We start from the raw sequence: 13,888 nt of genomic DNA, 5'->3' as shown, positions 1-13,888 counted from the left end.
CTTCAAAAAGGGGGACCGGAGAGTGTGCTCGAATTACCGGGGTATCACACTACTCAGCCTCCCGGGGAAGGCTTATGCCAGGGTGCTGGAAAGGAGGCTCCGACCGCTTGTCGAACCTCAGATTCAAAAGGAGCAGTGCGGATTCCGTCCCGGCCGTGGAACAGTGGACCAGCTCTTTACCCTTGCAAGACTACTGGAGGGGCTCTGGGAGTTTGCCCAACCAGTCTACATGTGCTTTGTGGACTTGGAGAAGGCTTTCGACCGGGTCCCTCGGGGGGGGGGGGGGTCTTGTGGGGGGTGCTGCGGGAGTATGGGGTGCCGGACCCGTTACAACGGGCGATCCGGTCTCTGTACGACTGCAGTAGGAGCTGTGTCCGCATTCCCGGCAATAAGTCAGACACGTTCCCGGTGGGTGTTAGCCTCCGCCAGGGCTGCCCTTTGTCACCGGTCCTGTTTGTGACTTTCACGGACCCATGTCCTTGTTGTTCTTACTATGACTACATATGACTAATACAGTTTGCTAGTGGGCTGAATTAATCTATTGTGCACATGAATACTGATGATTTTATTGGGCATTGTAACACTGGAAGAATTACACACACTCCTCCCTAGTTAAGTGCCACACCCTGCTGTAAACTATTTAGAACAGCACAGCCATAGATCATCAATCAGTCGGAGTTGAGAGACCTTTACTTCTTCCACCAGAATATCTGTAAGTATCCATTTTATTCTCATTTCATTAAACCACATCGGCACTCATTTCTTAGTTACTTTGTATATTGCTATACCTGCTCATTCTCTCTTACTTACTCGCGAGTTAAACTAAAAACCTCTTTATTTTGTCAGTTATCTGTAGATAGTGAATTCAAAGCTTGCTCTGTGAGCAGTTTTACAAGGGTTACAACAGCCTCAGTCTTGCTGGGGGAATAACTTAAATGACACAATATAAAACACATCGTCATGAGGTACATTAATCAGAATGATCGTCGAACATGGGGTTTAAGTTGCAGTTTAAAATGGCAAGTCATATTCTGTAATGTCATTGAACTGAAATTTGGATGGCAACAAATTGTATTTTCTTATTCGAAAGAATAAATGCCAAGTACTAATTAATTCATGATTTAATTGATTAATTAATTGGTCGTTATGGTCGTATATGTCTCCTAAATTGTTGCAGATATGTTTTCACCACTCCAGAATTAATAAAATAGATCGAGAATAAATCCCTCCAACATGCTGCTTAAAGATAATAAGACCTTTCTATTTCTGCTTATACACAGTGACAACATGGACAAGCTCACTCTAACTACAGGTAAGGCACACTGGTTGAGTAAATGCTGCCTAAATCACAAAATATATATATATATATGTATATATATATATATTCTCACTTACCTCTTATGGTATTTAGCCATGCAGATAGTCGGATTGTTTCTCAGATCACAGGTTCAATGTAATGGAATTTGGTTTGTGGTGCTTATGACTGGCAACTCCTTCCAGAATCAGTAACCCTATGTCTCTGGATAATCCACACAACACACCTGTGTTTATTATCCAGATACATGTTGCTGTTGAATTTTTTAAACTAAATTCCATTTAACTCCAATGTATTGGGATGAAAAATAAAATCCAAACCTAACTGTAATGCTAGAGGCCAGTAGAAGTGAGTGATAAAATCATTTTTGGGTGTTTATTTGAAATGTGAGTGAAGAGTCATGTTAAGCTTTGTTTTTAACCTAATACTGACCAACTCTGTCACTTTGAAGGTCTCTGTTTAATCATCGCCAGCTTGGGTGAGTTTATAACTTGTATTAATCACAATAAACAGCCTTACTAGCAGATAAGTAATGCACCAAACAATTTGTTGGTAAACAAAGATTTTGATATAATTGATGATTTTCTTCCATGTCTCAGCTACTTCCTCCAGGCTGGTGTGTTACTATAACAGCTTGGCTGAAAATAGACCAGACTATGGACAGTTCTCGGTTTCAGATATCGATCCGAACCAGTGTACCCATCTGATCTATGCCTTTTCCGACATAAACAACACAAATGAGCTGGTCCCCAGCAGTGACACTCACATACAACAATATCAGTTGTTCAATGGACACAAAAAAAGGTCAGTTTTAGTCCTTACATATTGTGGAAATTATGTTGATTTTTGTGTTTCGTAAAACAGTCATTATTGAACTTTTATCAGAGAAATACAAGAGTGAGAGTAGAGCAGACATTGAACTGTTTGGCACGGTCATTTTACTGAGAAAATTGTGATTGTTGTTGACTGTTATTGCGACAACTGTTACGGCTATATATGTTCCCTTTATCCCTCTCTAGTAGCTCTGCCCAGGTGTACTGCATTACTCATAGACATGCACCTGGACTGGCAAGGAAGTGCTTCAATGCTCCTGTGCCAGGAGCAGAACAGGGATGCCTCTGGTGTGGGGACTGCTTCTCTTGCTGCCTCTCAATTTCGCATTTTGTGTTGTCTTGTTTGTATGTTTTTTGTTTATAAATCCCATGGTTTTAATTGTTTTAATGTAGCCTTCTGTAGTTGATTTGGGTCAGTAGGGCTGCCCGAGGCTGGGGCGTAACAACACATGTCAGATGTCAACACACTTCATGCCCGTTTTTCTGCCTCTAAGCCGGAGGTAGTCAAATTGCCGTTGGTTAAGGCCAATTCATACTTTCCTTCTAACTTACTTCTAAAAAGGACAGACGGCATGGCGAAACTTCACACACACACACTAGACACTGTTGATTTACACATCACGCCAGCATAAGTGAGTCTACGACTTGCCACAAGTCGGATAATACGGAAGTTAGCCCACTACAACCATATCTACAACGTTTGCCATGTCAGCCAGTGTAACCATCCTGCTATGTTGATGAAGATGGGAATATCAGTTCTACTCTCATTCTATTTCTATGACTTTAATGATCCCACAGAAATCCACTGCTCAAAACCCTGTTGGCGGTTGGTGGCTTGATGTTTAACAGACAAAAGTAAGTTACTTGCATGAACATTGAGGCTTTTTTTTGTGTAAGTGCAGAGACAAGTTGACATTTTCCTGACCATGAAACTTTGACCTATCATACTGTATTTTTGTGCTTTGTACAGCATGCATGGTACATGGTTTTTAGAAAGCAAAATGTGGGATTCTGGTGTTTAATTGGCCGATATTATTAAGTTAATTACATGATTACATCAGCACATTCAAACTAAATATGTGATGTCAATTTATGGCAACAAAATGATAATGGAAATACAAACAGAAGTATTTTTACCCAATACCTTCATTATATTATGTGAAACCAAAAGCACGTTGCTGGAAAAGAATCACGCAAAATGTGCACATAAAAGTGCTCATTTTTATCACTATTCATAATTACATGTGAAGAGCATGTAAAGTCATGTCTTTACTCACATGACCTTGTGCTTTGCGTTGCTCTTTTTCAGCCATTAAAACAGCACCCTTAAACACAGTATGTTTGTTCAAATGTTTACCAGATTCAGTACAATGGTGGCAGACCAACAAAACAGAACAAAGTTCATCCAGTCTGCGATCAAACTACTGAGAGAAAATGGTTTTGATGGGCTAAACCTGGACTGGAGGAACCCTGGGGGACAGGACAAGGAGAGATTCACACTGCTGTGCCAGGTCAGATCCTGAATTTATCTTCTGGGACAGACACTGTCAGAACTATGCCATAGTGCTATGCATTAAAATGTTATTTTAGACATTTAAAAGAAACTGAACCATGCTTCTGTGTTGTATAGGAGCTCAATGAGACCTTTGTGGATGAAGGAAACGCAACTAACCGTGACAGATTAATCGTCACTGCTAGTGTCTCTGCTGAGAAAGCAACCATCGATGCCAGTTATGAAGTCTCACAGATTGCCATGTAAAACTATTTTAATGTAATTATTTATACCAATAACTAGCTGTTGTCATGTTTTGTTTAACATGATCTCCTCTGCATTTTAACAGGTATCTGGATTTCATTAATGTGTTGACATTTGACTTTCACGGCCCCTGGGAAAATGTGACAGGACATCACAGCCCCTTGTACAACGGATCCCAAGACACTGGAGACGAAATCTACTTTAACACTGTAAGTACAGGGATTCATATTTCAACTGCTTAAACACCTTCCTACTTAGAGATGTCCTTTTATCTTAATTGTTTAGTATTCTTCACATTGTAGGACTATGCCATGCAGTACTGGCGGGACCAGGGAGCACCTGCACACAAGCTAAACTTGGGGTTAGCGGCATATGGGCGTGCTTTTAACCTCTCCACTGAATCCAGTGACGTTGGTGCACCAACCAATGGTCCTGGTGAAGAAGGCTGCTACACTGGTGAAGAAGGATTCTGGGCCTCTTATGAGGTAAAACAGCAAGCTGTGAATTAATTAATTAATATGAATTGCTTTATTATAAGCTAACCGGTTTTACTCTATTTGGTGTGACACATATCTGTTTGAATGAATACATTGGATCTAAATATGATATTTGACCATTCTTTTCAGACTTGCCTTTATATTGAAGGGAATACTACCCAGCTGATTGTTGATCAGGAAGTTCCATATGCCGTCACAGACAATCAGTGGGTTGGATTTGACAACAAAGCCAGTCTTGATACTAAGGTAGTCATCTGTTCAGTTCACTGTTGTTCAATAATCCCTTCACAAATGACTGGTTGTACACAATCTGGTATAATACATATGTTGTCAACATGACATCAGCTGTTGAAATGTGTTGTTCCTCATCCTCTCAGGTCAATTACCTAAAAACTAACAACTTTGGAGGAGCCTTTGTCTGGTCTCTGGACCTGGATGACACGACTGGAAAGTTCTGTAAAATGGGCAAATCCCCTTTCATCAGCCGCCTGCATGATATCCTGGTTCCAGGTAACCAAAATACAAAACATTTACATCGTATCCTGTCAAGGCAGGGACTCAGCCACTTGCCCAAATGTATTTTACTTGCCAGATAACCAAACTTACTTGTCCGAAATACAAAATATAGGCAGATAAAAAAATAAATAAAGATTGAAACAATTGGACAAAAAAAATGTCAAAACAATTCTGAATGTTATCCTTTAACTTTGTTAATGGGGGGGGGGGGGATTAATCGTTGTAATCATGTATTATAAACTGCTTTAAGTGTTATGAAGTTAAAGAGTCAAAATTCCATCTCTAATATGTATTTTATATTGCTGTGGAAACATCGGCATTAATTCAAGTTTCTCGCCAGTTTACAAGATTACATTTGAACATATGATAATGTTGTAATTTACCCTCGCTCAATACAAAGTTTTACTGTTTCAAGCGTGAAGGCACAACAATATAACTAAATTAATCCTTCATACATTCGCTGTTCACTCCTTTATAAGCAGAACTGCGCTACGGAGAGATCCCGAGCTGTGGGCAGAAAAGCCGTTTACCAAGTTTAATCTGAGCACCAGCGTGGGACTGAATATCGGCCGCTCATAAAGATCACATTTATTTTTCACATGCCCGATAGGACAACTGCATGACACATTACAATGGGCTGGAAACAGAGTTTACTTGCCCAGTGCAACTCTTAATGTTGAGCCAAGCATGGAGTGGCAGTTTTTAGTCTGCATTTGATTGAATGCCATCAGCATTCAGTATTTACATTACATATACTATCTTTATGAAGAAAGCAAATGTTTGCTCTTTCTATGAAGAGATCTTCGCAGCCATCCTCAGGTATATACAAATAGTATGTGGTTAACAGAGTTTAAAAAGCATTTAACACAGTATCTGATTCACATTCTTTTAGGTTTTCCTAGCCTCAGCACTACAACTCTCCTTACCACAACAATGCAGACTACCACATCAACTCTCTCTAACATGACCACAACTCCCCCTACCACAACAACTACAATTCCCTCTACCTCAAGAACTCCCCCAACCACAACAATGCCCTCTACCACAACAACTCCCCCAACTACAACAAAACCCACTACCACAACTCCGTCTACCACAACAACTCTGCCAACTACAACAATGCCCACTACCACAACTCCCTCGACCACAACAACTCCCCCAACTACAACAATGCCCACTACCACAACTCCCCCAACCACAACAATGCCCTCTACCACAACAACTCCCCCAACCACAACAATGCCCTCTACCACAACAACTCCCCCAACTACAACAAAACCCACGACCACAACTCCGTCTACCACACCAACTCTGCCAACTACAACAATGCCCACTCCCACAACAACTCCCTCTACCATAACTCCCCTAACCACAACAATGCTGACTACCACAACTCCTCCTACCACAACAATGCCCTCTACCACAACAACTCCCCCAACCACAACAATGCCCTCTACCACAACAACTCTGCCAACGACAACAATGCCCACTACCACAACAACTCCCTCTATCACAACTCCCCCAACCACAACAATGCTGACTACCACAACAACTCCCTCTACCACAACTCCCCCAACCACAACAATGCTGACTACCACAACTCCTCCTACCACAACAATGCCCTCTACCACAACAACTCCCCCAACTACAACAAAACCCACTACCACAACTCCGTCTACCACAACAACTCTGCTAACTACAACAATGCCCACTCCCACAACAACTCCCTCTACCATAACTCCCCTAACCACAACAATGCTGACTACCACAACTCCTCCTACCACAACTACAACTCCCTCAACCACAACAATGCCGACTACCACTACCACCACCAAGTCTGGAGGATCTGGAAACCCTTGTGAAGGAAAGACAAGTGGAATCTTCGCCGATCCCGCTGACCCAACACAATTTTACAAATGTAATCTTACGGGATCTATCATCATTAAATGTGAAATAGGTTGGGTCATTAGTATAACATTAGAAATCTGTGTGAAGATCACCCTCGAAAATAACACTACAACTCCCCTTACCACAACAATGCTGACTACCACATCAACTCCCTCTACAATGACAACAACTCCCCCTACCACAACTATAACAATGCATACTACCACAACTCCCCCTACAATGACAACTCCTCCGACCACAACTACAACTCCCTCTACCACAAAAATGGCCACTACCACAACAACTCCCCAAACTACAACAATGCCGACTACCACAACTCCCCCAACCACAACAATGCCCTCTACCACAACAACTCTGCCAACTACAACAATGCCCACTACCACAACAACTCCCTCGACCATAACTCCCCCAACCACAACTATAACAATGCATACTCCCACAACTCCCGCGACCACAACTACAACAATGCCGACTACCACATCAACTCCCTCTACAACGACAACTCCCCCTACCACAACTATAACAATGCATACTACCACAACTCCCCCGACCACAACTACAACAATGCCGACTACAACTCCCCCTACAATGACAACAACTCCCCCTACCACAACTACAAAAATGCTGACTACCACAACTCCTCCTACCACAACTCCCTCTACCACAACAATGGCCACTACCACAACAACTCCCCAAACTACAACAATGCCCACTACCACAACAACTCCCCCAACTACAACAATGCCCACTACCACAACTCCCCGAACCACAACAATGCCCTCTACCACAACAACTCCCCCAACCACAACAATGCCCTCTACCACAACAACTCCCACAACTACAACAAAACCCACTACCACAACTCCCTCTACCACAACAACTCCCCCAACTACAACAATGCCCACTACCACAACTCCCCCAACCACAACAATGCCCTCTACCACAATAACTCCCCCAACTACAACAAAACCCACTACCACAACAACTCCCCCAACAACAACAATGCCAACTACCACAACTCCCCCAACAACAACTACAACAATGCCCACTACCACAACAATGCCCACTACCACAACTCCGCCTACCACAACCACAACATTGCCCACTACCACAACTCCCCCTACAACGACCACAACAACCCCCCCTACCACAACCACAACATTGCCGACTACCACAACTCCCCCAACCACAACAATGCCCACTACCACAACTCCCCCTACCACAACTACAACAATGCCCACTACCACAACAACTCCCCCTACAACAACCACAACAATGCCCACTACCACAACAACTCCCCCAACCACAACAATGCCCACTACCACAACAACTCCCCCAACTACAACAATGCCCACTACCACAACTCCCCCAACCACAACAATGCCCTCTACCACAACAACTCCCCCAACTACAACAAAACCCACTACCACAACAACTCCCCCAACGACAACAATGCCAACTACCACAACTCCCCCAACAACAACTACAACAATGTCCACTACCACAACAACTCCCCCAACCACAACAATGCCCACTACCACAACTCCGCCTACCACAACCACAACATTGCCCACTACCACAACAACTCCCCCTACAACGACCACAACATTGCCCATTACCACAAGAACTCCCCCTACAATGACCACAACTCCCCCAACCACAACAATGCCCACTACCACAACTCCCCCTACAATGACCACAACTACAACAATGCCCACTACCACAACAACTCCCCCTACAACGACCACAACAATGCCCACTGCCACAACTCCCCCTACAACGACCACAACAATGCCCACTACCACAACAACTCCCCCAACCACAACAATGCCGACTACAACAACTCCCCCTACCACAACTACAACAATGCCCACTACCACAACAACTCCCCCTACAACAACCACAACAATGCCCACTACCACAACAACTCCCCCAACCACAACAATGCCCACTACCACAACTCCCCCTATCACAACTACAACAATGCCCACTACCACAACAACTCCCCCAACAACAACAATGCCAACTACCACAACTCCCCCAACAACAACTACAACAACTCCCCCAACCACAACAATGCCCACTACCACAACTCCGCCTACCACAACCACAACATTGCCCACTACCACAACAACTCCCCCTACAACGACCACAACAACCCCCCCTACCACAACCACAACATTGCCCACTACCACAACTCCCCCAACCACAACAATGCCCACTACCACAACTCCCCCTACAATGACCACAACTACAACAATGCCCACTACCACAACTCCCCCTACAACGACCACAACAATGCCCACTGCCACAACTCCCCCTACAACGACCACAACAATGCCCACTACCACAACTCCCCCAACCACAACAATGCTGACTACCACAACTCCCCCTACAACGACCACAACAACTCCCCCTACCACAACTACAACAATGCCCACTACCACAACAACTCCCCCTACAACAACCACAACAATGCCCACTACCACAACAACTCCCCCAACCACAACAATGCCCACTACCACAACAACTCCCCCAACTACAACAATGCCCACTACCACAACTCCCCCAACCACAACAATGCCCTCTACCACAACAACTCCCCCAACTACAACAAAACCCACTACCACAACAACTCCCCCAACGACAACAATGCCAACTACCACAACTCCCCCAACAACAACTACAACAATGTCCACTACCACAACAACTCCCCCAACCACAACAATGCCCACTACCACAACTCCGCCTACCACAACCACAACATTGCCCACTACCACAACAACTCCCCCTACAACGACCACAACATTGCCCATTACCACAACAACTCCCCCTACAATGACCACAACTCCCCCAACCACAACAATGCCCACTACCACAACTCCCCCTACAATGACCACAACTACAACAATGCCCACTACCACAACAACTCCCCCTACAACGACCACAACAATGCCCACTGCCACAACTCCCCCTACAACGACCACAACAATGCCCACTACCACAACAACTCCCCCAACCACAACAATGCCGACTACAACAACTCCCCCTACCACAACTACAACAATGCCCACTACCACAACAACTCCCCCTACAACAACCACAACAATGCCCACTACCACAACAACTCCCCCAACCACAACAATGCCCACTACCACAACTCCCCCTATCACAACTACAACAATGCCCACTACCACAACAACTCCCCCAACAACAACAATGCCAACTACCACAACTCCCCCAACAACAACTACAACAACTCCCCCAACCACAACAATGCCCACTACCACAACTCCGCCTACCACAACCACAACATTGCCCACTACCACAACAACTCCCCCTACAACGACCACAACAACCCCCCCTACCACAACCACAACATTGCCCACTACCACAACTCCCCCAACCACAACAATGCCCACTACCACAACTCCCCCTACAATGACCACAACTACAACAATGCCCACTACCACAACTCCCCCTACAACGACCACAACAATGCCCACTGCCACAACTCCCCCTACAACGACCACAACAATGCCCACTACCACAACTCCCCCAACCACAACAATGCTGACTACCACAACTCCCCCTACAACGACCACAACAACTCCCCCTACCACAACTACAACAATGCCCACTACCACAACAACTCCCCCTACAACAACCACAACAATGCCCACTACCACAACAACTCCCCCAACCACAACAATGCCCACTACCACAACAACTCCCCCAACTACAACAATGCCCACTACCACAACTCCCCCAACCACAACAATGCCCTCTACCACAACAACTCCCCCAACTACAACAAAACCCACTACCACAACAACTCCCCCAACGACAACAATGCCAACTACCACAACTCCCCCAACAACAACTACAACAATGTCCACTACCACAACAACTCCCCCAACCACAACAATGCCCACTACCACAACTCCGCCTACCACAACCACAACATTGCCCACTACCACAACATCTCCCCCTACAACGACCACAACATTGCCCATTACCACAACAACTCCCCCTACAATGACCACAACTCCCCCAACCACAACAATGCCCACTACCACAACTCCCCCTACAATGACCACAACTACAACAATGCCCACTACCACAACAACTCCCCCTACAACGACCACAACAATGCCCACTGCCACAACTCCCCCTACAACGACCACAACAATGCCCACTACCACAACAACTCCCCCAACCACAACAATGCCGACTACCACAACTCCCCCTACAACGACCACAACAACTCCCCCTACCACATCTACAACAATGCCCACTACCACAACAACTCCCCCTACAACAACCACAACAATGCCCACTACCACAACAACTCCCCCTACAACGACCACAACAACCCCCCCTACCACAACCACAACATTGCCCACTACCACAACTCCCCCAACCACAACATTGCCCACTACCACAACAACTCCCCCTACAACGATCACAACATTGCCCACTACCACAACAACTCCCCCTACAACGACCACAACTCCCCCAACCACAACAATGCCCACTACCACAACTCCCCCTACAATGACCACAACTACAACAATGCCCACTACCACAACAACTCCCCCTACAACGACCACAACAATGCCCACTACCACAACAACTCCCCCAACCACAACAATGCCGACTACCACAACTCCCCCTACAACGACCACAACAACTCCCCCTACCACATCTACAACAATGCCCACTACCACAACAACTCCCCCTACAACAACCACAACAATGCCCACTACCACAACAACTCCCCCAACCACAACAATGCCCACTACCACAACTCCCCCTACCACAACTACAACAATGCCCACTACCACAACAACTCCCCCAACAACAACAATGCCAACTACCACAACTCCCCCAACAACAACTACAACAATGCACACTACCACAACAACTCCCCCAACCACAACAATGCCCACTACCACAACTCCGCCTACCACAACCACAACATTGCCCACTACCACAACAACTCCCCCTACAACGACCACAACAACCCCCCCTACCACAACCACAACATTGCCCACTACCACAACTCCCCCAACCACAACATTGCCCACTACCACAACAACTCCCCCTACAACGACCACAACATTGCCCACTACCACAACAACTCCCCCTACAACGACCACAACTCCCCCAACCACAACAATGCCCACTACCACAACTCCCCCTACAACTCCCCCAACTACAACAAAACCCACTACCACAACAACTCCCCCAACGACAACAATGCAAACTACCACAACTCCCCCAACAACAACTACAACAATGTCCACTACCACAACAACTCCCCCAACCACAACAATGCCCACTACCACAACTCCGCCTACCACAACCACAACATTGCCCACTACCACAACAACTCCCCCTACAACGACCACAACATTGCCCATTACCACAACAACTCCCCCTACAATGACCACAACTCCCCCAACCACAACAATGCCCACTACCACAACTCCCCCTACAATGACCACAACTACAACAATGCCCACTACCACAACAACTCCCCCTACAATGACCACAACAATGCCCACTGCCACAACTCCCCCTACAACGACCACAACAATGCCCACTACCACAACAACTCCCCCAACCACAACAATGCCGACTACAACAACTCCCCCTACCACAACTACAACAATGCCCCCTACCACAACAACTCCCCCTACAACAACCACAACAATGCCCACTACCACAACAACTCCCCCAACCACAACAATGCCCACTACCACAACTCCCCCTATCACAACTACAACAATGCCCACTACCACAACAACTCCCCCAACAACAATGCCAACTACCACAACTCCCCCAACAACAACTACAACAACTCCCCCAACCACAACAATGCCCACTACCACAACTCCGCCTACCACAACCACAACATTGCCCACTACCACAACAACTCCCCCTACAACGACCACAACAACCCCCCCTACCACAACCACAACATTGCCCACTACCACAACTCCCCCAACCACAGCAATGCCCACTACCACAACTCCCCCTACAATGACCACAACTACAACAATGCCCACTACCACAACTCCCCCTACAACGACCACAACAATGCCCACTGCCACAACTCCCCCTACAACGACCACAACAATGCCCACTACCACAACTCCCCCAACCACAACAATGCTGACTACCACAACTCCCCCTACAACGACCACAACAACTCCCCCTACCACAACTACAACAATGCCCACTACCACAACAACTCCCCCTACCACAACTACAACAATGCCCACTACCACAACAACTCCCCCTACAACAACCACAACAATGCCCACTACCACAACTCCCCCTACCACAACTACAACAATGCCCACTACCACAACAACTCCCCCAACGACAACAATGCCAACTACCACAACTCCCCCAACAACAACTACAACAATGTCCACTACCACAACAACTCCCCCAACCACAACAATGCCCACTACCACAACTCCGCCTACCACAAACACAACATTGCCCACTACCACAACTCCCCCTACAACGACCACAACAACCCCCCCTACCACAACCACAACATTGCCCACTACCACAACAACTCCCCCTACAATGACCACAACTCCCCCAACCACAACAATGCCCACTACCACAACTCCCCCTACAACTCCCCCAACTACAACAAAACCCACTACCACAACAACTCCCCCAACGACAACAATGCCAACTACCACAACTCCCCCAACAACAACTACAACAATGTCCACTACCACAACAACTCCCCCAACCACAACAATGCCCACTACCACAACTCCGCCTACCACAACCACAACATTGCCCACTACCACAACAACTCCCCCTACAACGACCACAACATTGCCCACTACCACAACAACTCCCCCTACAACGACAACAACTCCCCCTACAACGACCACAACTCCCCCAACCACAACAATGCCCACTACCACAACTCCCCCTACAATGACCACAACTACAACAATGCCCACTACCACAACAACTCCCCCTACAACAACCACAACAATGCCCACTACCACAACAACTCCCCCAA

At 46.3% G+C, this 13,888-nt stretch overlaps 1 protein-coding gene across 1 annotated transcript in view; it reads left to right on the top strand.

Moving 5' to 3' along the window:
* Positions 1–1,287: 1,287 nt before the first annotated feature.
* LOC306780733 (chitinase-3-like protein 1) overlaps positions 1,288–13,888 on the top strand; it is a gene marked incomplete at both ends in the record, with an annotated part of 28,054 nt that continues 15,453 nt past the window's right edge. Inside the window, 9 exons of the mRNA XM_079273168.1 lie at positions 1,288–1,312; positions 1,915–2,119; positions 2,947–3,003; positions 3,509–3,659; positions 3,779–3,903; positions 3,990–4,113; positions 4,207–4,389; positions 4,531–4,662; positions 4,779–4,911. Of these exons, the coding sequence (XP_079129294.1) occupies positions 1,288–1,312; positions 1,915–2,119; positions 2,947–3,003; positions 3,509–3,659; positions 3,779–3,903; positions 3,990–4,113; positions 4,207–4,389; positions 4,531–4,662; positions 4,779–4,911 (1,135 nt within the window). The remainder of the gene's footprint in view (positions 1,313–1,914; positions 2,120–2,946; positions 3,004–3,508; positions 3,660–3,778; positions 3,904–3,989; positions 4,114–4,206; positions 4,390–4,530; positions 4,663–4,778; positions 4,912–13,888) is intronic.

The sequence above is a fragment of the Melanostigma gelatinosum genome, assembly GCF_949748355.1.
Source record: "Melanostigma gelatinosum genome assembly, chromosome: 8".
NCBI lineage: Eukaryota > Metazoa > Chordata > Actinopteri > Perciformes > Zoarcidae > Melanostigma > Melanostigma gelatinosum.
This window is presented reverse-complemented; position numbering and strand designations above follow the sequence as displayed.